Source organism: Trachemys scripta, chromosome 6 (genome assembly GCF_013100865.1).
Source record: "Trachemys scripta elegans isolate TJP31775 chromosome 6, CAS_Tse_1.0, whole genome shotgun sequence".
In the NCBI taxonomy this organism is placed as follows: domain Eukaryota; kingdom Metazoa; phylum Chordata; order Testudines; family Emydidae; genus Trachemys; species Trachemys scripta.
In genome coordinates, this window is record NC_048303.1 from 18,955,978 (window position 1) to 18,982,388 (window position 26,411).

General features: G+C 44.4%; 1 protein-coding gene and 1 long non-coding RNA gene across 12 annotated transcripts in view; one reads left to right on the plus strand and one right to left on the minus strand.

Moving 5' to 3' along the window:
- Positions 1-671, plus strand: part of NEDD4L (NEDD4 like E3 ubiquitin protein ligase) — a 337,595-nt gene extending 336,924 nt beyond the window's left edge. For all 11 annotated transcript variants that reach the window (XM_034774262.1, XM_034774264.1, XM_034774265.1 and 8 more), the window contains one exon: positions 263-671. In XM_034774262.1, the coding sequence (XP_034630153.1) occupies positions 263-365 (103 nt within the window). In that variant the 3' untranslated portion in view covers positions 366-671. The remainder of the gene's footprint in view (positions 1-262) is intronic.
- LOC117879228 overlaps positions 1-26,411 on the minus strand; it is a 36,908-nt gene that overhangs the window by 2,655 nt on the left and 7,842 nt on the right. Inside the window, exon 2 of the long non-coding RNA XR_004646203.1 lies at positions 6,520-6,642. This is a non-coding gene — a long non-coding RNA (uncharacterized LOC117879228). The remainder of the gene's footprint in view (positions 1-6,519; positions 6,643-26,411) is intronic.

The window sequence follows — 26,411 nt, forward strand, 5'->3', positions numbered from 1 at the left end:
TTTCTCTTCCAAGTAGAGGTGAACAATTTTCCACTCTCAGGTCTGAATGGGAAGAAAGGGCTGGTTATCTGTGGATACCAACTTCAGAGCAACCAGAGTTATTAGCAGGGGCACAAGAAAAAAAGGAAATATGTAGCTGGTTCCATTTAGACAAGAGGATAACACACCCCTGATGAGGCCTCCAAATTATTTGACCTCCGTATAGTTTTTTTTGCTTTTAGTTGATTATCAAATGATACTTTTTTTCCCCCTTCAATTTCAGCTTTAATCGCCTTGACTTACCTCCTTATGAATCTTTTGAAGATTTACGAGAGAAGCTTCTTATGGCAGTTGAAAATGCTCAAGGATTTGAAGGAGTGGATTAAAACAGCTACTTTTTTTTCCATCGAGCAAGTTCTGCTTGAACTGTTGAATTTGCCTAATGGACATTAACAAGTGACAATGGCAGAACAGTTGCACAATGTTGGTTCATGGAGCAAACTCTTCTACAGTGCAGTTGCCTAAATTCAGAAATTTGAACTACAACCTGTGGATAACATTTCTGATATTTCCACAGTAAATCACCAACTGGTTGACATGTACTCTAATTACATTTCAGCAGGACTTGTTCTATTTATGTTGTGCCTCTGTAGGCAAAGCCCTTAATAAATATTTTACATACTTTCTAATGACAATGAATGGAATTAATCACTTTACAGGTATAGTATTACAACTCATGTTTACTTTTTAAATGATTTAGACATTTTCAGATTTTATTTCATCACAATTAAAAATGTCATCTACTTGGAAAAATGAGCATTTTTTCTTATCTTAATTTCATACCAGACTTGATGCCAGTGGCATTTTTACTTTCAAAATGCATTTTGAGCCTTGTCCCCCCAACCTATTAGAAAAGCTGGAGTAACTGATGGGAGAAATTTTCTGCAGATGGAATATATTAATGGCAAATCTAAAAGCTTTTCATTGAGCACATTAATATTTTCTGTACCCAGAAGAAAAAGTACAGATTGGATGTTACATTTTTGTATAAATCAATAGAATAGTTACAAGCTGAGAGAGGATCATAACATAGCATGCCAAATCTCACGGTCAATAAAGAAATCACCTCATTATTTCTTGGTAATATTTATGTCTACTATAAAACATTTTGGGATAGGGTTGGCATTATCATTATAGGGAAAAATGCTTAACCCTGTCATTAACTTTGTACAGTGATTCTTTTACTATCCTTTCCTCTTTACTATTTGCAATGGAGGCAACCTGGCACTGCTTGATTTGGAACTGTGGAAACCAGATCTGTTTTGTTTCCTGTTTGTATGCATTTGCTAATGATACCTAAAGAACAAGGGTGGGTTTTTTTGTTTGTTTCCAACTGCACCAACTCTAAAGGCACTTTATGTAACACATGGAGGTCATATCTGTTTTTTATCATAAACATTAATGTGATTATATTCCTTCTCACTGCACATGTCTTTCGGGTGCAATATCTATCAATTGTGAATTTGGCTGCTGCTGCTGTATAAAAACCAGATGTAGAGCTGGGCCTGCAGACATGTTCTCACCAATTGTTTTTGTGATTTTTTTATTCAATCACAAAGATTTATTTAATATATACAGTTATCTAATCAATTTTGTTACCTATGACATGTTGCATGCTTAAACTATAATGCCTGAGTTGTATCTGTTGTGTGATAGATTAAAGGCAAAAGAGAAGACTTGCATTTGATCCACTGAAGTTAAATGGTTAACATAGTAGTAGGGTAGGTTTGAGGGTATGCATTCAACAATTTGATTATGTTCGGCTTTGTGAGTTTTTGTCCATCTACGTAACACACTTTGTTGTTTTTTCTAAGAACCCGACTAATACTTATTCACAAGCAAGATGACAGAGTGCAAGAATATCTGAAACAATTTCAGCCCTTATTGCCAAGAACTGAGCTTTTTTTTATTTTATTTTATTTTATTTTATTTGGCACATGCAATCCGCTACCAGCAATGCATTCGGCAGCAGTTGCAGGCAGGGAGTGTAATAAGTATTAACTAACCATGAGAGCTAATTTAGCAAAACTCATCAAAGCTAATAACATTCAGCAAATGCTAATTTGTCAAACTTTGCCTGGCTTGGGATGCAGCCTCAGTTTGCTCACAAAAGTTTGAAGAGTCAATAGGTGCATGAAGAATGTAGATTAAGGTTAATTCCCTTTCTATATTAATTTTATTTTCAGACATTCCTTTTTTTCCATCTGGTGAGCTGAAAATCTAGACATGAGAATGAAGTGGGCTAGATCTGAATAGATGTAAAACACTATATTGATAGCCTCTTACGCTTTTAGAGAGTGGGATCTGATCTTTCTAATGTGTATCTACATGCCAAACTTCTGTAGCTAGAACATGGAATTGCCTTTAAAAATCTCCACGGTCAGTTTTTTTTTAAAAAACAATGTCTTAACTGGAAGAATTTTTGTATGTTTGGAGGCAACATTTTGCTTCAGTGCCATGTAACAGAACCTTATTCCAAGGACTGCTATGAAGTTTGTGCTATAGACTTGAAATATAAACTAACGCTTGTGTAATAAGGGAAAGTGTAGTTTAGCAGTTAGGCTGGGGGAATTGGGAGTCAGGACTTGGGTTAAATTCCCAACTCTGCCATCACTCTCATTGTGACTCCTTGGTTGAGTCATTTAAATTCTGTGCCTGTTTCCCCATCTGCAAAATGGGCTTCAGATCTGTGTGTAGAGATGAAAGGCTCTGTATAACTGCACAAAATGAAACAATGGAGCATAACTTTTTAAGACCAGGCTTTTAGAAAATTAGGCTAACGTCTTTTCAGATCCACTTACACATAAACTAAGAATAGAAACTCCAAAAGACTTCATTATACATTACTGTATTGAGGTAAATTCCTGCCAAGGAGAAAATTTGTATTTTTAATCACTGAAAGTACTCAGTGTTGGAAAATAAGTACAAGAAATGTTTCTCAAAAAATATCCCCCAGCCCCTTAGCATCCAGAGAACTTAACACTTATTGTAGAAGTGAGTCTGTCCCTTTTTGTCAGGGGATCCAAAGTTGGTATTCCAAATCCCGGCTATTGCCAAGGTAAATTTATAATGTGAAAAGTTAATTGTTCATCTAACCCCTTTATTGCACAAAGTCTTACGTGTTGCATATTAGAAGTTCTTTTTCGTTCGCTCACAGGCAGTTCCTGAGCAGCACAATTCTTGGCCTTGTCTACTCTTGGATTTTAGCCACCAGTGAAGTTGTTTTGATGTAGCTGCCCTGGTGCAAACCTCTAGTGTAAATGCACTGCACCAGTGCAAAGCAGATGTTGCACTAAGGTAGCTTACCTTAGTGGCTAAAAACCCTACTGTAGAAATCCCCTTGTGTCAGCCAAAAGGCTGTTACCACCTGTGGAATCTGTTCTTTAAGCCCAGAGAATTGTCTTCAGTTTTGCGAATGACTTGTGTGAGGTCCAGGTACATAGTGTGTGCTTCAGCAAAACAGCACCTATAAGGGAGTTTGATTCTATTCTAGAGATTACTTTGTAACTAAGAACTGTATATGCTGAAGCTGTTTTTGCACTGACTATTAGGATATAAAGTAGATTTCTTGGAGTTTCTGTTCTAATGCACTGAACCTCTTAGAAGTTCTTCCGGAATTCCTGACACTGTATTTGAAGGACTCTTTCTAGGGAAAGGTGGCTAAATGTCTCTCTTATTTATTAAACCTTAATTAATGAGGAAATTGCTCCATTTGGACTTGTGCTCTAACTTGGTGCCTTTCTTTAATATTCAAATACTGAATCATAAAACAGATACTTTTGTAGAATTTGTATTTTTAAAAAGATTCTAAATGGCCAAATTATTGTGATTTCTTGCTCACATCAAGTCTTTTATATCTCTGGCTCTCTTGTGAGGCAGGTCAGTTACGTATCATAATTCCAGCGTTTATTCCTAGTTGATGGAAACTCATTATGACTGGACCTAATTTCTTCCTGAAAATTTATCTTCCTTTTGTCTTGCCACTGAAGTTAACCAAAAAAAAAAAGCGAATTTGTTATTTCACTCAATTTTATTTTTAAATCTCTCATCCTAGAGAAGACATCCCTATCTCTGAATTTCTCATGCAGGGAGGGCAAACTGCGTGCTCTCTTGTAATATTTTCTGACAAACCAGCAGAGGATGCTGCTCTACAGACTAATCAAGTATCTCATTTCCTCCCTCCCCCCCACCCAAAATCTCCACTACCCCCAAAAGACATCCACTACCTCTGTTATGTGATTAGCCTTTACTGACTGGGGATCGAGACTGCAGAGTTCGGTATCATACTTGCAAATCTCACTTCTGAGATATTGAATCTGTTCTTATACTTTTGAGTGAAACCCTGGCCTTGATGAGGTCAATAGGAAAACTCCTACTGACTTCAGTGGGGCCTGGATTTTACCCTTTGTGTTCTGGAATTTATAACCGGGAGGAATAAGTGACACGTTTGGACCACTTTCTCAAATATATATAAATAAGTACAGTATACCCAACTATATACAAAATTGAATTTTTAATAGGTAAGATGAAAAAGAAAAAAACCCTTATAATTACTAGAGTGGACATTTTACAAGCATGAGGGTGTTTTTAATAGCAAAAGTCTTTTCTTTTGCTTGTATGGAATTTTGGAAAAAAACTCTCTTCCGACATCTGTTAGACGTTGCACTAAAAAGCGATACATGTTTGAAATGCATGGGAAAATTGTTTTGCTAAAACTGGAATCTAACCCATATTAATGTTACATATCCCTCAGGTCTGTCATACTGCACACATAACATTACATTCATATCACGTGACCACCCCCACAAACCATATTTAATCACATGCCTCTATATTTCTAAGCCATCTGGATTTTCTTACGTTGCTCTTTCATTTGTCATGTTTTCCTCTTTCAGTTAACGTCCATGTAGCTTTTGTTCTTTTTTACCACTATATATATATACATATATAAACACAGTGTGTACTCACATACAGTAGTACATATATGTAATGCATTTTTATACTTCTTTAATCAATTCTGTGTTCAGGATTGGCTCCTAAAGAGGATTGTGAGCAGTTTGTCTCCAATGCAGCTTTAGCAGAGCCATGCCATAGTGAATACGTTATGATTCTCAGAACCCAAATAAAACCACTAGAAGGTGATTTTGCTATGCTCTGTGTTTGTGAACTTATGACCTTTATTCAAATTTAAACCTGAAATGACTACTTCCAAAGGTGAAAAATAGTTTCAAACATTCCAGATGAAATTCACGATCTTTCGTAACTTTTTATTGTAAAACGCCTCAGAATGTGAGGCTATTTAAAATTATACTAAAACTACATTAAAATTGATTAAAAAAAAAAAACTGAAAACTACTACTTATAAATAATGCTCATTTTCACAATCAAAATAGCTTTAAAGTATGGTTGGATTTGATACACAGTGGAAAATGTTTTTTGTTTTTGTTTAAGGACAAAATCATTTTTTCCATTTATTTTCTTAAGAGAAGTGAAGGAAATTGTAGTTTGTTTTCCTGACAGCAAAAGATCAATGTGACAAAATGAAGTTGTTGTAATGAAATGATGCAACTTGTTAAATATTTAATAAAGAATTATGGAAGCTGGAACATTTTATACTTCAAATACATGGTCTGTCTAATTGAAAGCTTGTTGTATGGTGTTAAAAGGGTTGTAACTTCCAGTAAAATTCGGGGGGGAAGGGGAGATGCAGGGAAGTAAACAATGGTAATCAGAGCACCTATGTTAATGTATCTGAAGCATTACTACCATCCAGGTACTGCACCTCTTTTCTTGATAATTACTACTTGACAGTTGTTGACTTGAACAATTAATGCATGGTTAGTATGCATACAATATACTGTTTTACACATTCTTTTGAAAGAATGCCATGGTATTAAATACAGAATCTCCTTCCCCGCCACACACATCTCCCTACCCCTAACTCATGCACCAATGTTAAGCTGTTTTTAATACCAAAAAGTAACTTTTGTTAAAATTATTTCAGCAGATGCAAGATGCAAACTGATTCAATGTAAGCCCTTCTGTTTTTATATTATTCAACTTTCAGGAGTTACTTACAAGCTTTATTTTATGATTCAACATACCTACAGCAAGTATATATTTTTAAATCCTGCATCTGTGAACAATCTTTACAAATCTTCCCACTGTAACTATTCAAACGTAGGTTTTGAACAAGAACACAAAAATGTGAACATTAAATGCAATTAAGTGTGCTGCTTTTATCTCATACATATACTACCAAGTTCCTAAACATCTATAAAAGGAAACTTACTATATGCACTTTAAATAGAGCGTGCTAACTTATCTTAGAACATGGATTAAAAAGAGAGAGGTCTTAATTTAACAACCAAGCCTATATTAGTGCTATGTAGCTCATCCTCTTTTGTACCATGTGTTTCAGTGCCACAATTCAAACTCGAAATACAGCAGTACTAAGTAACTAAATTCTTGGCCACTAACCGTAACATAGATGCTGTGCATTACAGTCGCCAAACAGGAAAGGCTGGAAGCTTGGGCAGGGATGTTCTTTCTTCTGTGTTTGTACTGCGCCTAGCACAATGACATGACAAGGGCTCCTAGGTACTGCGGTAAATACAAAGAAACACTATCAGAGAAATCAGACCTCTTGGTTCAAGCAAGTCACACTTCTGACTCAGCAGACGACTTTGGAAATACCGTACCTTCCTCCACAACCATCAGACTCTCTGTCCCCAGTACTGATGAGCAAGATAGGAGGCGTAATAACCAGAAAGGGAGATGTATATGTGCTCAGTAGGAAGTTAGTCTTTAAAACTAAGACTAATGTGAGGTTGGGGCTCCCTTAAACTGTCCTATTGCTGCCCTGAACTTTACTTCAGATAGGTGCAGAGGCCGCTCAAGAAAATCTGCCACCCAAGGCAAAACTTCAGTGTACCAGTCCCTCCCATCACCTAGAACAGAGGTTCTCAACTGGGTGGGTGTATGCATTGGGCTTTCTAGGGGAGTATGGCAAGCCTTCTGATGGTTCAGTGGTTATAGTAAAAGGGGGGGGGAGGGTCCAAGCACCAGGTCTAGCACCATGAAGGTTTGGCCTGACCGCCCTGCCACCCCAGGCAGAATCAGCCACCCTAAGCAGCTGCCTTGGTAGCTTATAGCAGACATTGTCAGCTGAGTCTGGGCATGTATTTGACTTACACCAACAATGCAATTAGCTGCCTTGTGACCTTCTATCATACCTTCCCATTAACCACAGCTGAGGGATCGCACAGATGGTGCAATTCCATTGTCGGCTCAGGCTAATGCTTGTTTGTGTATCATTGTCCAGGGGCTGGGGGAGAGTCTTGGGAGAAGAAGGACAACGGGCAGAAACATGACATTGCCCCAACATCTTCCAGAAACACTGCAAGTCACCTGCAGCAAATACCTGATGGCTATCAGTGACTGGAAACCTTTGCCATTACGTTCCTGTGGGGTGTATCATTGAACATACCAAGTGATCATTTAAAGATACTGAACACCATTTAAGGACTTAACCCTACAGGATTCTGAATAGATATTTTCCTTGATGAGTTGCTTGAACATACCGGTATTCTGATCAGGTCTCATTTCAACAGGAAAACTACTACTTCATCTTTCTCCAACCAGCCCTTCACTCTCCAGCTATGGAGGCTACCCGTTCCAGAAAGCCAAAGGTTACGCCAGAGACAGCTTTTGTTGACAGACTCGCATTGTTTGTTTTTGAAGCACTTTGTTTTCGACCTAATCACTTTGCAACAATTCTTTCGCTTCGTTAGGCTTGGAACATGTTCAAGCTGCTCGCTGGTGCTTCTGCCTTCAGCTCCCTCATTCCTGCCTCCGCAGCAGCAATTAGTTTATCTCTGAACATCCTTTTTCTGTGCTTGCCCGTTTGCTCCCTTGACAAGGAGTTCCCCCTTGCCCATAACTCATCTCCTGTCCACCTTTGGGAACCGTAGCTCCTTCTGAGACCACCTGTTGCCAGGGCATCCGGATGACATTTTTCAAAGCTGATCCTACCAGCCACAACTGAGTCCTTCATTCAGCTGGAACTGGCACTGTCTGCAATTGTCTGCTTGCTCCTTTGAAAGAGCAAATATCTTGGTAATACATAATAACACACTGTATGTAGTACTCCAGCACACGATTAACCTGGGCTTTTTACCAAATAAATAAAAACTAAATGGCCTTGAAATTCTGCACTTTTCTTCCAACGGTGCCTATTTATTTTGTTAATGCTTTGGCGGTTATATCTAGCATATGCTGTTTCAAAAAACTAGTACAGCAATTTCTTTACTATTTCAAATATGAAGTGAAAAGCAAATTGCAATATGGCAGCTTCCCTTTGTGGACATTGTTGGTTCATCATCCTTGGTAGTAGCAGATGCCGTACCAGTAAAGTGCATCCTACAAGGAAGATTTGCTACTATGTCAACAATAGCATGTTACTCTTCATTCTGATGGATGCCAACATACCTGACAAATTATGCCCACTACTCACTGCAGTCACCTCCAAGGAGCAATGCAGTAACTATTTAACAATGAGATTCTTCCTATTTCTAGCCGCCGCCGCCTCCTCTCTTAGTGGCAGGACCAGTAGCAGCACTTCTTCAACCCTGGGGACTCCCCCACCTCTGACAGTAAGTCATGGAGCTTGAGAGGAAAAAATAGTAAATCATGAAATCTCTATGTAGGTTCTTGCATTGGACCAGCTGAGTGCCTCCACTTGCAAGGTCTCATCTGAAAGGTCCTTATTAACTACTCCTTCTGTTACCTTAATCTGGAGAAAACTTTAACCTCCTAGACATGTGCGGAATAGAAGGGTTCACATGACGTTCTGTCATCAAGTACAAAATGCTGAACAAATTGAAAATGGCATCAGAGACGGGCACGGGGTTTTGAAATAAGCATCTGTTTAGAACTGATAAGCCTGTAATCGAATGGTAAACGTGATCAGTAATAAACGTGTCATTCTCTTTATCTTATTGAACATCAGAGGGACGGGGACAGCCTTTACCTTGTATCTGACGTTCAGAATGGAGATCATCCTAGGGACTGTAATGTGTAGACCTCTCTACAGACCTTGCCGATTTCAGTCCTTAGGCACCTAAGTACCTTAGTGGAGCTGGGCCTAGGTGCTAAGTCTGGAGTTTAGACTGTCCCATTTTTTGGCACCAGTGCCATGCACAAAACTCCCACTCAGCTACCGTTTTACCCTAAACTTACTCAGCACTTATTTTTGCAGTAAACGTTCCTTTGGCACCTAAGTCCCTGCCTCTGGGCATGCAAGCTACTTCCTTGCTTCTCAATGGCTGAGGTCTATTTCCCAAGTGCAATCCACCAACCAGAGGAAGAGAGGCAGTGGAGTGCCTATTTCACCTGTGGGGCCCAATCCAGTAGGCATGCTCCAAGGCCACCTCCCGATCTGGTCCCATTCAAAATCTGGCTGGAGAAGGAGAAGGAGGCGCCTACACAAAATGGTCACTGAGCCAGAGTGAGAGTGACTATAACTTGGTAGTTAGGGCACCCCCAGGCCAGTCTTCCTGTTCCAATGACTAATTATTTACTCACAGCAGAACAGTTTCAACAGGAGAGACTGAGGGAGCCCCACCTATTCCATTGCTCAGGGGTTAGAGCACGGTCCTGGGAGCTAAGAGACCCCGCTACTCACATCCTCTCTCACCTCAGATTGAAGGGGGAATTGAACCTAGATTTCCCACATCCCAGGTGAGTGAGTGTTCTAACCACTGGGCTAAAAGGAGGTCGGCACCACCTCATACTCCTGTCATTTTGAAGGAGGATGCACTTAACTCATTCTCAAAAGAAAAAATTTAGGCACCTAAGCCACATGACTCCAGGGGAAGGGTTCCCGGTTGTGGATCACAACAGAAAGAGGCGCCTATCTCCATGAGGGACCTCTCTGGTTTTAAGATTAAGTTAGACAAGTTTATGGAGGGAATGGTTTAATGGTAAAACATATTAGCTAAGGAATACCGAGCAATGGTAGGTAAATAGTATAATGGCTAACAAGGGTCAGGCTGGAGACTCTTGCCTACATGCTCGGGGTCTTACTGATCGCCATATTTGGGGTCGGGAAGGAATTTTCCTCCAGGGTAGATTGGCTGAGGCCCTGGAGGTTTTTCGCCTTCCTCCGCAGCATGGGGCAGGGATCGCTAGCAGGAGGGTTCTCTGCCAATTGAAGTCACTAAAACACAGGATTTGGGGACTTCATCAGCAGAGTCAAGGAAAGGGTAGGGACGGTTTTGTGGCCTGCGGCATGCAGGGGGTCAGACCAGATGATCATAATGGTCCCTTCTGACCTTAAAGTCTATGAGTCTATGAAAGGGGAGGGGCTTAGGATACACCCCCGCTAGTTGGCATGTCCCATTGGCTAGCGTAGGTGGCTCCCCCTAGCATACTGGCTTTTGTGGGATCACGTTTGTAGGTGCCTGTCTCTTCCCATTCAGCCCTAACTCAGGCCTTGTGGAGCTAAGCATTTCTTCTGTAATTTTCTAGAGGCCTAAAAGTTAGGTGTTGCAATGCTGAGTATCACAACATCTAAGTCCCTTTGTGGATCTAGGCCCTTACATCCAATAAAACTAACCATCCTTAAGTTTTACCGCTTCACCTCCACAGTTACTTGAAACACTGTAAAGCTAACAGGAAACGAAACAAAGAGATACACATTTCAGAGGACCTTGTGAATAAAGCACAGAAATAGGAGTCAAGACGGCTGGGTGGTATTTCTGGCTCTGCCAAAGTTTACTAAATAACTTGGGCAAGTCACTTAACCTGTCAACTTCCATGTTCCTCACCTGTAAAATGGAAGTAGGAATACCTTGCTGACTTTTAGGAGTGTTAAGACTCAATTCAGCAATGGTTTTATTGCACTTTTGAGATCCTTGGATGGAAGATGCTAAACCAAAGTACCAGGATGAACAAGTCAGCTGCAGATACCAATGCTTGTTTTCCGGCAGCTGGATATTGGTGATAAGAGATCTGTGTCCCTAACATGTCAGCTTAACAGGTTCTCCCTAGTGACACAGCTGGGTCTTGAGTGGCCAGACCTAGTAGTCTGAGTCACAGGTCAGAGTCATGAGACAGGGAGGTCAGAAACAGGAGACAAACTGGAGATCAGACCCACGAGCAGCCAGGAGTCATGCTGAGTCAGGAGGCCAGGAAATCAAGCCGGGGTGAGCAGGAAGCACAAGGCATCAATCCAGAACAGGGTGAAGCCCCATTGTTCAGAGTTTCCTCTTCCTGCTGCTGGCTTAAGCAGGGCTGGTGGGCCAACCAGAGCAGCTGATTGCTCTACCAATAACACCTCCAGGACAGAGCCTCAAACTGGGGCTCGGCTTGCTGGGTCCCAGGTAAGCAATTGTCAGCGGACCACCAGGTGGAGGGTTGGCATGTGACCACTCCCATGAATCTTTTGGAGCCAGGTTTGAGACCTGTAGGTCATGACATCTAGAGGAGGAGGAAAGTTGTTGAGGACTTGACAGTTAAGGCTACATTTGTAAAGGTATTTAGGCACCTACCTTCCATGAAATCAATGGGAGTTAGGCACTTAGGTGCTTTTGAAGATCCCATTAGGCACCTATCTGCATTTTTAAGCACTTAAATACCTTTAAAAATCTGGCCCTTACTCCCTCCTAGAGGCTGAGCCCCTATTACCTCAGCAATCCCCCCTATTTAGAATTAATTAATTCCAATTACATGGCCATCTGATCCTCATACTCTGCATTAGTCCAAGAGTGAAGCTGCTGTAAACCAAGGCCATTTACATTCTTGAGCAATGCTGTCATGAGAACGGCACCCTAGGGTGTGCTGTGGCAACTTGACAGGTAGAGCTACTGCTCCAAATGGTTCCCAGGCTGCATGGAGGGAGCTCAAATCAAGAGAAACCATCCTTTGATAATTAGTCATTGATTAGTTTCCCCAGTCTTGGTCGGCAGGAACCTTGTTGTTCTAACTCAATTTATTCTTACTCAGATGCCTCGGCTATTTTTACCCAATTTATCGCTTCTTCGATTGCCAGGGGAGTCTCTCTAGCCTGAGTTTCTGGACTGGGTTTGAATCACCTGCCCAATGTTGTATTCATGGATCTTCTGTTTTGCACTAACTTGATATTTATAACTGCAGAGAAGATTTCCCAGCAAATTAAATTTCAAACAGCAGTGAGAATTTGGGGCTGGAACTATGAAATGGCCTTAAATTTAAACAGGGCTAATAAACGCTATGATAGAGTCTACTGCTTTGATTTAAACACTCATTAAAACCTTTCAAGGGGTCATAACTTGTTTGCCACAGTTTGTTTCATGGAACAGTGACATTATAGATATCTCATTTGTTTCTCTGCTGTTTCAACTTCGCCCCAACTCCTTGCTCCTTCTCCACAATGAAAATGAAACAGGTTTTATACATGCAGTGATTAAAGCAAGACAAGGTGGGTAAGATAATATATTTTAGATATTAAAGACAGACGTGCAGCCAGCACTATACACTCATTTGGATTGTCAGGCAGCATTTTGCCTCAGGGACTTGAGATAATACACCTCTACCCCGATATAACGCTGTCCTCGGGAGCCAAAAAATCTTACCGCATTATAGGTGAAACCGCGTTATATCGAACTTACTTTGATCCGCTGGAGAGCGCAGCCCCCCCCCCCCCCCCCCCGAGCACTGCTTTACCGCGTTATATCCGAATTCGTGTTATATCGGGTCGTGTTATATCGGGGTAGAGGTGTACTTAGTGACTAGAACTGTACAATAATCCGAAGCCTTTTCTTGGGCTGTTATTTGAGTTCTGCTGTGTCACCATCTTCTGTATGTCCCTGGGTCACAGCAATTGGTAGGGAATAAAGCAGATTCTTCCTTCAGATCTAGCGCCTTCACCTCTGTTCTAGGAATACTGAACTAAAATCAAAGAGTGAAATGGAATCCAAGACCTTCAAAGCTGTCTGCCTAAAGTTAGGCAGCTAAAAATCCAGTTAGTCTCCTAAATAAGTGGCTTGATTTTTCAAATGTACTAAGCATCCAGCTGTGCTAAACGAGATCAGTGGGAGCTGCTGGGTGCTAACTATTTTTGAAAATCAAGGCCAGCTCTACACTAGGAAATTAGGTCCATATAACAACATTGCTCGAGGGTCTGAAAATTCCACACGTCTGAACAATGCAGTTAAACTGACCCAGTCCCCTAGAGCTAGGACGACGGGAGAATTCTCCCTCCAACCTAGCTTCCGTCTCTCGGGGAGGCAGATTAAAATGGATTTAGGAATCTAAGGCTATGTCTACACTATGAACCTTACAATGACACAGCTGTACTGCCATTGTACAGCTGTGCCACTGTAAGGTCTCCCATGTAGCCGCTCTTTGCAGGCAGGAAAGAGCTCTCCTGCCAGCATAATTAAACCACCCCCCAACGAGCGGTGTTAGCTACATCAGCAGGAAAGCCTCTCCTACCAACATAGCACTGTCCATACCAGTGCTTTTGCTGGTGAAACTTGTGTTAGTCGGGGAGTGTTTTTTTTCACATCCCTTACTGACAAAAGTTTGACCGACAAAAGTGGTAGCACAGACAAAGCCTAAATGTAGGCACCTAAGTTAAAATCTGGGTCCCATTAAAGTCAGTGGGAGTTTTGTGATAACCCTGAGGTTATGTCTACACTTACAGCAGCATGTACAGTACAGGCACTACACGTACAGCTACATGCCCCAGCAAAAGACAGTTTGTGTCCACACTTGTCACTGTGGTGTGCAGCTACACACTGCACTCCAGCAGCAAGGAGGTGTAGCGGGACACCACACTGCTAAAAAGAACAACGCAGATGTGGGAGGCTCTGGTTGGGCATGTAGAGAGCCGTGTAGGGTATCTACCCGTGGGGGTTCAGGCATGTAGGGCACTCTATTGGACTCACCTAAGCCATGCATAGCCATCTACACTGCTATTTAGATTTGTGCTAGCTGGGTGTACAGTGTCTGTACTCTACACACAGCTGTAAGTGTAGACTTACCTTGAGTTCTAGGTGTGAGCAGGTAGGGATTGTATAAAATCTCACTAAATTTGGAAGACTGATTTTAACCAAAACCCTAGATATACACAAACCTGTCCGGACATTGGATGATCGGGATCTACAGTGTCCTAAACCAGGATCCCGTGTGATTCAAATTATCCTCAAATTTTGGGAAAGTCCAACTTCAAAGTTTGCAGCCCAGCCTCACCTCATGTAGAAATTCTCTCAGATTTGAGTCAGTGTTCAAGTCAGCATCAGGAGGGCCAGTTAGTGCAGCAAAAGAGCCTTCCCAGCCAACAAGGGACATGCATTCCAGTCTGCATTAGCCTGAGGCAGGGATGTTGTCTCCCAGATCCAGATTCCCCTCGGCAACCTAATCTCACTTTTTTATGGCACAAGAATTTTTCATGTGGCCAGCGGACTGAATTCTAGCTGCCTGTTTGCTCTCCATTCACTTTGGAATCCTTGTGCAGTAATATGCAGACTGTTAAAGCTGCTAAGCTTAAAACTAGAACAGGCCTTAGTATTTCAGAGTGGGCCCATGGAACTTCCAACTGTAAACTACTCTTCTCCACTGGGATCACATTATAATATGCAGGGCAGCGCTAGAGGTTGTAGCGGGGAGGTTTAGCAAGCTGATCCAACAGCACACTGAACTGTCTTGCTTTGGGTTCAAAGTTTGTATAGAGATGCAGGAGAAGAAGGGCCAGCCACTTATGCTGTGGTCAGGGCGTAAGGTGGGGCTGTCTGCTTTCAGTATGGCTCTCTCCTTCAATGTCCTGCTTGGATTTTCTACTTCCAAAAAAAAATCACAACAGAGAAAATCACAACTGGTAATATCACTTGCCATTTTTCTTGGTCCAAATGAATTTGGAGTTGAGTATCTATTCTCTGATCTTATCTCATCTTGGCTTCAAATCAGTCCTAGACAATTTATTACAGTTCATTTTGGTTTGTTAGATGCGAGTCCTCTTGAACGTCAGGCAGCTGTTCATTCCTTTAACAGGCAAAACTGCACTGAGAATAGTTACGCATTCTAGACCATTTTTTTGTGCTGCCTTGAGTCTAACTAGTAATGGCATCCTTATACGCCCAATGTCCTAATGCTCAGAGAGCATGTAATGAGTGGTGATATTCCCTCTGCTTCAAACATGCAAAATTCTTGGCGATCATCACTAAACTATCTGCCCCAAAGCGCTTTATTCTGGTGGTCTTGTTAAATATCTTTATTGAATCATTCAGAATAAAGAACTGGGCTCTTTCATCTTTAATTTTTAATTAAACTGAAAAGCATCCAGGAAATCTTAATAAACAAAACAGGGAATGTGACAACAGACGCCAACTTAAAAAACACAGCAAAAAACGTGCACGCCCCAATTCAAGAAGCATTGGCAACCTGGATCTTGGGTAAATACAGGAGCAGAGAGGAGGAAGCTGGCCTACTGCCACGGAGAAGCACTTATTAAAAAACTACTTAATGTAATGACATAATCCTTTGCTGCTCTGCTGAGCATTTGTGCTACTTTTTAAATTGTTTCTCATATTATAACAAAATATTATAAAAACCTCTTGTGCTGCAATGGAGTTCTTTCAGATGTGCCAATCCACCATGCTATATTTTAATTGTTCACTTCAACTCCAATGCAGTTAAGAGGTGACTTTACTGACACCCATTAATTAATGTTTCTTAGAATCATAGGACTGGGAGGGACCTCAAGAGGTCATCTAGTCCGATCCTCTGCACTAAAGGCAGGACTAAGTATTACAGACCAGCCCTGACAGGTGTTTGTCTAACCTGCTCTTAAAAATCTCCAATAATGGAGATTCCACGACCTCCCTAGGCAATTTTTTTTCCAATGCTTAACCACCCAGACAGTTAGGAAGTTTTTCCTAATATCCAACCTACACCTCCCTTGCTGCAATTTAAGCCCATTGCTTCTTGTCCTAGCCTCAGAGATCTTTCACCAAAAATGTTTGCTATTTTCCAACTAGTTCTAGATGAATGTGAAACTGAAGAAGAGACAAGAGTTCCTTCTGGAGGGTAATTAAGCATTGGAACAACTTATCTAGAGATGTTTTAAATTCTCCAGCATTTGAAGTCTTTAAATCAAAACCGGATATCTTTTGAAAAAACAACTATAGCTCAACCAGAAATTATGGGCTTGATGCAAAAATTGTGTAAGGTTTTTTGGCCTGTGTTTATACAGGAGGTGAGGTTAGATCGTCATCATGGTCCCTTCTGGCCTTAAAACCTATGAATCCAAGAACTTCTGGTCATACTACAATATAATACTTTTTTCCATGGTAGACAGATTGATAGAGTAGGTGGGACATACTAGTTTTGTGTTGGGTGACTGCTATGGGAAATCTAGCTTAATTTTATATAGAGAAGCACAAACTTAAAGTTTGTCTGAGTTTTTAAAATGTGTAAAATATTGTTTTTTAAACTGACTTTTGGGACAGTTAGTGATCAGCGTAAATGACTGATCAGAAATATCTGTTTGAGATTACAGTGTATTACTTGAGAAATACCACGTGATCATGTAATTAAAGACTGGCATAAGGTGTATATAGACAGGATGTGTGGTCAACCTTAACCTTGTCATTACATGGGTTTTTAACAGTAAAACCTTGGTTGACTTTTGATAGGAAAAGAGGGCTCGATTAGGCAAGGTGCTGACCAGTCTAGCCCCGATCCAGGGAAGTACAGATTTATTTTAGCTAAATGAAAGCAGAACTAAGGCCTTTGTATATTTCTGAACCAATTGCTCTGTCCATTGGGTTAGCCATGTTTTAGAATCTTTCACAGCTCTGGAAATGTACATACGGTATTGCATGTGTGCACACGCAGGCAGCTGTGTGCTAAAAAAATTCTTCAACGTGGGGAAAATGAGTTTCCTGTCCGATCTTCAGAATTTTCCTTCAAGTTACGGTAAAATTTCTCATTCTCTCTCCCTATGGCCCTCTAGCACCATTAGATTAGCTAGAGGACGTGCCCTAGTAATGAAATCAGTTTTTAAACAAAAGACAGAACTTTGAACCTTGGGCCAAAGTTAACGAGTAACAGAGATGGATGCTAGATCAATAGCTGGCAAATATTAGCTATGTGCAACTGATTGGCATGCAATTTAAAAAAAAAAGACCCTCACATTTCCAACCTCCAAATATCCCAGGGCCTGGATGGAAAAAGAGCAAGACTTTGAAACTGCTAGAAACTAAAGAAACCCTTAAAACTGAAGGCACCATGTGAAGTTTCCTGTCCTGCCCATTAAGGCCCTGATCTTGCAATGAGCTCTCTATGAGGTCTGCCCATTCAGAGCTCATTGCAGGACCAGGGCCTACGGGTTCTCAATACTAATGAATTTCATTTTCCTGTTGCCTGCTGTTCCAACCATTTCTTTCACCCCAGTGCTTTATTTTTGTGAACAAAGGCAATAAAGAAAAGTTGCTATTAGTTTTAAGCAGCAGAATTTTCAGTCAAGTTTTTAGACAGTTTGTTTAGTTCCATAGGAAGAAACTAGGATGCCTTCTTGTAGTCTCATAAGATTATCACACACACACACACACACACTCTGCACCTCCACACTTTTCTATCGTGTCCAGAGATGAGGAAGCATAATCCTGCTGTCCCTTTCAGCCCGTTGGTCACTGAGAACACAGTTAATTGCTATCAGTAGAAATATAAGTTCATTCTCCTTTACTGCATTCTGTTTACTTTGTTATATCCAGGCAAATGACTAGCTCCACCCAAGCTAGTGCAACTAGGCATGAATTATACCTCCCGGCATGTGCATGACACACACCCCCCCCCACGCCACCGTATTCACAGGGAATTCACCCTAAAGGAAGGTGAGTGATGTTTCACAATGGGGAAGCAATCGAACCAGCCGAGGCTGTTTGGAGGATGAACTGAATCAATGAAGCCTCCAGCTACCCAGGCCATGCATTTTACCACTTAGCTTTTAAATCTCAGTTCAACTTTTGTGTCCCCTTGGTAGAGGAAAAACTTGAGCTGTTATCTACTAGCACAACCTCTGCCTTTGCGCCTCCCTCAGGGTCTGCACTGGCTTCTGCTGGTATCGATCAGGAATTAATCTGGGACTGAATGTGAACTTTATTGTACAATGCATTCAATATATCCAGGCACATCCAAAAATCCCAGCTAGAGGCACTCAGGTACTACACTGATGGGGCCCAGGTGAGCACCTGAAAAGGTGGGTGAACCAGTTTGGATTAGGAATGAGCCCAAACCACAAAGTTTGAATCAGAATCCGAACCTCCCTAAAGGGAGGGGTTGTATCTGGGGTTTCTGTTTGGCCTTATCTCTAGATCAGATGAAATATGAACTTCCTCTCCCCTATTCAATTTAACAAAGAGATGGTTAAAGGGTGACTTGATTACAGTCTACAAATACCTACACAGGAAATAAATATTTGATAGCAGACTCTTCAGTCTAGCCGAAAAAGGTATAAAATGATCCAATGTCTAGAAGTTGAAGCTATAAAACTTCAGACAGAAAATAAGGCATTTATTTTTAACAGGGAGGGTAATTAACCATTGGAACAATTTAACAAGGGCTGCGGGGGATTCTCCATCACTGGCAATTTTTAAATCAAGATTGGATGTTTTTCTGAAAGATCTGCACTAAGAATTATTTGGGGGGAGTTCTATAGCCTGTGTAATACAGGAGGTCAGACTGAATGATCACAATGGTCCCTTCTGGCCTTGGAATCTGTGACTCCCCAAATCTTTCTCCCATCTACACTCATTCCTTTTTTTTAAAGGAAATGGTCTGATAAATTGACTCTTCACTTCCAGCCCCTGTCTGGACAGGACAGGAATCTCAGGACAGAGCCAGTTGCCAGATCTCTGACCCACATTACAGACCTATACATTTTAGATAGCAGCAAATCCACTGTATGTTGTTCATGCCTTTGTGAAGGGAGGGGGGGGGGGCTGGGGGGGTTGATATAAAATGATTAATTTTACCTGGACTGAACCCAACCTCTCTGAGGTTACCCCTTCCTAATACAGCAACATTCACATGCATATTGGAAATCAGAGGCTAGAGAGAAATGTTTCATGGCCCCTGCACAACGGGTAACACCTGTAAAGCACACTGGAGATGTTAAGCTGCATGCACTATGGCTGACATTTTCGAACATGCTCTGCATAGGCCTAACTCTGCTCCCTTCGAAATTCATGTTGACTTCAAAGAGAGCGGTGTTAAGGTCAAATCCCAGCCTACATGTGCCCAGTACTTGTCCTGGGCCATCTACATCTCAAGTCTAATTGTTTGCACTTCCCACCGTCTCCCTTTCTTCTCATTCTTACTAATAGGCTAATATGCATTCTCCTTTTGTGGTGGTAATGGTTTTAGTGTCATAGTATTGATACTACTGCACAATGACCAAAGCACAAGTTCTTTGTGTGGCTGCACCTAACAACAAGGACCAAGCAAGCCCAGAAAGCATCTCAAGGAACCTCACTCTGAGTCAAACCTCCCTCCCATCAAAGAGGATAGCAACATTCTTCTTCAAGTGATGGTCCCTATGTGGATCCCAGATGTCGGTGCGCATGTGCGCCATGCACTGGAGCCGGAACTGTTCATAGTAGTGTCCGCTGACCTGCACATGCGTCAACTGTGTAGCACGTCCGAGGCTTTGAGGCTGTGCGGGTTGATGCCACTCCAGTTCCCTCTTACCGCTGCATGGCCAGAGTTGGAACTCCTGTTCCTCGATGCTCTTACTTTTCTAAGAGAACTGCTCTTCGATCCTTTGTACATAGTTTTTCTTCATTCTGTATAGTTGTCCATTAGTTAGTCCATTAGGTTCCCATTGTTCTCCCCTCTCCGGAGCTCCTCCCTGGCCCGAGGACTATACCCCGACAAGCCATTTTTAAATACTGTGCTTCCCTGTCTGTGCACGATGAGCTGCCTCTGCTTGCCATTGTCTCTGCTGCCCACTGCTCCATCTGGCCACTTCGAACTCAGGAAGCCAGAGCACTTCGCCTCCACATGTACCTTATGGAGGAGGCTACACACCCACATGCGCAACTGGATCCGGCACCCTCAGATCCACCGCAGCACCGCCCAGTACTGGCAGTGAGCGCCTCCACGGACCCTTTCCGCCCGACACTGATGGTACCACCACAACTGCCCAAAACCCACTGTGCACACAAGAAGCACAATCATGGGCACAAAGGCAGCTCCCCGACAGGGACCACCTCGAAACACAGCGTTGCCTCCCCAAGCTGTGCCAGGTCAAGTGAGAAGTCACGCATCGACCTGGACAATCCTGCTCCAAAAAAGTCCCTCTCGGAGTATAAGTCAAAGCACTGCCCTTCACCAGCGTTGCTCCCAGCAACGGTGACTGGCCCACTGCCATCACCCCCCCAGCTCCGTGGACACCACCAGGACCATCCGCGCTTGTCAATTCCGACAGCTGAGCTCATGCTGCCGTATGCTGGCTTCTCTCCACACCCAGGGTCTTTGGTCCTCTCCAACTGCCGTCTCCTACAGACGAGCTTCTCTTGCTTCAGCTTCCATCTCCACTCTCTCCGCCGGTCCCTTCTACAGAAGAACTTCTCTTCATAGACTGTCCAGTCTTGCCCCATCTTGCACTGACGGCTCCACCCCTGCCAGACCAGTCCTCTGGCTCTGAGTGGTCCTCTTAACCGGACCCCACCTTCTCGCCTGCATGGTCATACAGCCCGGAGCCTCAGCACAAGCCATACCAACCAATGTACTTTCCACCAGTCAACTTGTTCCATTACCCCTGGGCGCCGCCAATGCCCAGCAACCCTTTTGGGCTGCTTGGAATGCCTACCGCAAGCAGAGGGTACATCCACATCACTGCCTGTCCCTGGCGCACATTGCCTCTCCTTCTGTCTAAGAGGAGCATCGGGACGTTCCCGCTCCGTCAGCACCAATGCCACCGTTGACACCTCCAGTGCCCACTGGCGCCTCTTCCTCCCGGAATGATGCCCTCTCTCTCTCTCTCTTCCCCCGACGACCATGTGCAGTACCAGGCCCGTATGGCTACGGCCCTCTACCTGCCTGTGGAGGACACCCAGGATCCCCAGACCCAATTCCTAGACATTCTGCAACCCCCTGGATCCTCCCATACAGCCCTATCTATCCACGAGGCCATCTTGCAACCAACCCAGGCTGTCTGGCACACCCAGGCTTCCTGTGCCCCTACTCCCAAGCAGGCGGAACCTATTTCATACCCTCTAATGGTACAGATTTCCTCTTCTCTCACCTGCCACTGAACTGTCTTCTGATTCAAGCAGTGACTGAGCGGGCCCGCCAACAACACTTTAATTCCACCCCACCCAATTAGGCCTCCAAGAAGCCGGACCTGCTGGGCCATAAGGTATATCCTCTGCGGGTCTCCAGTTCTACATTGCCAGCTACCAGGCCATCCTGGCCAAGTATAACTTCCTGTTGTACACAAAGCTGGCAGACCTTCAAACCTCCCTCCCTCCAGAGAAGCATCAGGATTTTCAGACCCTTCTGGATGAAGGCAAGGTGGCACTCTAAGCCGCAGTTGATGCTGCTGACACTGTGTCCCACTCACTAGCATCCGGGGTCGTGCTCCGCCATGACTCTTGGCTGCAATCTAGCGGGTTCCTGAAGAAGGTCTAGACCATCCTTGAGGACCTCCACTTCAATAATACCAAATTGTTTAGTGACAAAACTGAGGAATCCCTACACTCCCTCAAAGACTCTCGGGCCACCCTCCAGTCACTGGGCCTCTATACCCCAGCCCCAACCCACAGCAACTCCACCCATGCTCACAGCGGCCCCATAGCTCCACTCCGGCCGCTTCCACCTTCCCCCAACGTTCTTCCTAACAGCCCTTTTGACTCTTTCTCCGAGATCCGCAAACCTTCCTCTACCCCTCCCACCACCCCTCCAGTTGTTTTCAGGGGTTGTCTCGCCCTCTTCGCCTGCAACTGGGGCTTGATTACCACCGACTGCTGGGTGCTGGACATTGTTCAGCGGGGGTATCTCATCAAATTCCTCTCTTTTCCATCGCTTGCCCCAGGGACACCCGCGGGATCCCTCCCAATACCATCTTCTCCACAAAGAAGCGGATGCCCTCCTTCAGAAGGGCACCAGAGAACATGTTCCACAACACTACACAGCTGTGCTTTCTACTCCCCTTATTTCCTTGTGCCGAAGAAAGGGGCTGGCCTCTGACCTATTTTGGATGTCTGGCTGTTAAACAAGTTTATCCATAGATTCCGCTTCTGCATGGTCACACTCCCCCTCATAATCCCATCTCTTCCTCCTGGAGTCTGGTTCGCAGCTCTCAGTATGAAGGATGCGTATTTCCACATAGACATCCACCCTGCCCATCACAAGTTCCTCTGCTTCACTATCAATTCCAGGTCCTCCCTTCAGGATTGCTACCGCCCCCTGCATCTTCACAAAGGTTTTTGCCATCATAGTGGCTACATGAGTCACCGTGATCACTTCGTATTTCCCTTCCTGGACAATTGGCTCCTCGTGGCACCATCCCGGACCTGCCTCCTTGCCACTATCCGGACCTTACGTGCCCTCCTCTGGGCCTTGAGGATCTGCATCAACGAGGACAAATTGGTCCTCACCGCTACACAAACACTCATCTTTATAGGGGATCACCTGGACTCTATCGCAGCCCGTGCCTTTCTTCCCTTGGACCGCTTCACCACTCATTGCACAGCTTTGCCACCACCCACGCACATGCGTCCGCCACTGCCTCTCCCTCCTGGGCCATATGGCGGCCTGCACCTCCATTACGCTGTATGCCCACCTTCATATGCGCTGCCTCCAGTTGTGGCTCCACTCTGTCTACGATCCCCAGCCGGGCCACCTCAGCAAACTGGTCTTAATTCCCTCCTCTGTCCTGGACTCCCTCACCTGGTGGCACAACCCATCCACGCTCTTAACAGGCATCCCCTTCATGCCCCCCCCATGCCATTATCACCACTGATGCCTTGTTCGTCGGATGGGGAGACCATTTGGATGGGCACATAGCCCAGGGCCTCTGATCGCCCAGGGAAGCACAGGTGCACGTCAACATCCTGGAACTGCGGGCCATCCACCTTGCTTGCCGAACCTGCCTGCCTTTCATTCACTCCTGCCATATCCAGCTGCTGTCCGAAAACATGATGGCGGTGGTCTATATCAACCTGTAGGGCGGGGCCAGGTCCCCCTTCGCATGGAGGCCATTCTCCTTTGGAACTGCATACCGTTCACCTCTGGGCACCAGCAGCTCCTTGGCAGTCATGCTCAGCTGGTCCTTCCATACCAACCACGAATGGGAGCTCCACGACCCCATTCTCTGATCCACTTTTTGTCTGTGGGGCATGCCGCGCTGGGACCTCTTTGCGATGCCGGAGAACCACAAGCTCCAGAGGCAGCCTGGGCCCAAGATCCCAGGGCGATGCCCTTCTCCTCCTGTGGACCACAGACTTTCACTATACCTTTCCACCCATACCTCTGCTTCCCCAAGTCCTCCACAAGGTGAAATTCAACCAGACAATGATTTTTATCATAGCCCCTTCCTCACCTCACCAGTCCTGATACATGGATCTCCTCCACCTCTCTGTTCACCTTTCAGTCCAGCTTCCACCCCTCCCCGATCTCCTCATGCAAGTGCACAGCCATCAGCAGCACTCCAACCTGGGCCCTCTCCATCTCACGGCCTAGTAGTTGGATGGGGCTCGCACGCAGATAAGTCCTGCTCTGTCCCCATCCGTGACATCCTTACATATAGCAGACATCCATCCACTAGGGCATGCTATCAAGCCAAATGGTGTCGTTTCACTGCATAGGCCCACCGTCACCAACACCCTGTGATCTCTGCTTCCATTCCTGTCCTCCTGGACTACCTCCTTCACCTCCACCAGTAGGGCCTTGCTCACTCTTCCATCCGTGTCCACCTGGCAGCACTCAGTTCCTTTCTTCCTCCTCTGGATGGCTTTTCTGTCTTCACCACCCAACTACCTTCTGTTTCATTCGCGGCCTTCTCAACGCCTTCCCCACCATGCAGAAACCTGCTCCCACTTGGGACCTTAACCTTGTCTTTGCCTCCCTCACTAAGCCTCCCTTTGAATTCCTCACTACCTGCTCCCTCGCCCAACTTTCCATGAAGGTCCACACAGCGAGTTAGCGAACTGGCAGCCACGATAGCGGATCCGCCTTTCACTGTCTTCCCTAAGGACAAGGTCACACTGTCTCCATCCCAAATTCCTCCCCAAGGTGGCCACCCCGTTTCACCTCAATCAGTGCATACACTTCATGACCTTCTACCCTAGACCACACACCTCCTCTCAGGAACATGCATTCCACACACTCTAAATTTGTTGGGCTTTGGCCTTTCATCTTCACCGTACCCATGCCTTCTGAATGTCTTCCCAACTCTTTGTCGCTGTCGGGGTCCAGCACTCTCATCTCAGCCGCTCTCTAAATGGATCTCCTGGTGTATCGCGGACTGTTATACGCTCTCCCATATCCCGCCTCCTCCAAGAGTCACGGCCCACTCTATGCTGGCATCCACAAGGAAGGCCGACATTGCAGTGTATGTTCCGTGGCATGAGATTTGTAGGGAGGCCACCTGGGCCTCAGTCCACACCTTTTCTGCCCACTACACCATTGCCCCTGCCACTGCATTGGATGCGGCAGTCGGTCAGGCTGTCCTGCAAACTGTATCTTCTCGAGAGCCCTCGCACCCGCCTCTATGCCAACCACTGCTCGCTACTCTCCCATGTTTGGTATCCACATAGAGACCATCACTCGAAGAAGAGAAGGTTATTTACTGTAACTGGAGGTTCAAGATGTGTGGTCCCTATCTGGATTCCAATCCCATCCTCCATCCCCTCTGCTCCGGGCTCCTCTGGTAAGAGGGAACTGGAGCAGCGTTGACTGGCACAGACTCTAAAAGCCTCGAGGCACCATGTGGTCGACACACGTGCGGGTCAATGGACGCTACTATGAACAGTTGTGGCTTCAGCGCATGGCACACACGCGCACCCACATTTGGAATCCAGATAGGGACCACACATCTCAAAGAACCTCCAGTTACAGTAAGTAACCTTCTCTTGCTCCTGACTTCAATGGGAGAACGATTGGCACCTCCTTTATGCCAGGAAGCCAAGTTTTCATACCACTATCCTACCACTGTCATTGTGCAATGGCTTCCATGGGTGGGAAAGAGAGAGAACAAGGAAAGTCCTTCAAGGCCAGTGCTAATTCCATTCCCTAACTCATCTAGCAAAAGGTGCTGGTAATGTGAATAACTCCACTTAACTCCACAAAGCCCTCATTTGGGTCTCAAGCAAATGGGGATTGTTAGATGTGCAGACCCTTCATCACTCCCATAGAAGCCAATGTGGGAGATACAAGCCCTTAGACCACCCTATCCAGTTATTTTGTCTGTCTCACCGCATGATATAGCTGAAACTGAAAAAGAGATAGAGAGGATCGCAAGGGAGAAAAGCAGAGTAATGAAAGGGTGGGCATGCATACGCATACCTGCATGCATAAGAAGGGAGATAGCAAAACTCACATTACTAGGCAGGAAAGGAGCATTAAAAGGAACTGGGCTGAGGTTTTTAAGATTAGGACAAGTAAAGTGACAACTAGAGAGAGGCCCAAATCAAAACTCTGGATCTGAATGGCCCCAGATTTGGGGGGAGGGGAGCAAAGGGGAGAAGGAAAAAAGAAGCTGGGGTGAGGGAGGAGGGGAGTGCTTAAAATATTAATCTGGATCTGAATATCCATGAACGTTGGGGCTCAAATCCAGATCCGAATTCTGTATCTTTTAGCATCTGTACTTCACCCATCTCAAATGAAAACCAAGCAGTCCTCCTTCACTCTGGGCCATGACATAAGAATGAGAGTTCACTCCAGAGAATTAGTGGGGAGTATATCTGGAATAAAGGAAAGGAAGTACTTCTGTGTGCAGCATGTGGTCAGCCTGGGGAGTTTGCTGCCATAAGAGACCACATAGTCAAAGAGTGCAGCTAGATTTTAACAGGGGCTGAATAATTTTGCCAACAATGACACTTGTATTTATGGCTGTCTGAGATTCAATTACTCTTCTCTTGCTTCAGGATACAAGTTACGAGGGTAAGTCAGAAACTATTTCCCAGGTGGCCAGGTGCATTAGTGGGGGGGTGAAGGGTGTCACCTTTTTCTGAAGTATCATATACTGGCCACTGTTAAAGGTAGGACAACAGAGTAGGTGAACTCAGACTGGGGATGGGAAATCCTATTTTGTTATGTTCCTTATTCACAAAGTCTAAGAAAAGCATGACCCTCCCTTTTTCTGTCTGAGCATCAGAGAACCGCTC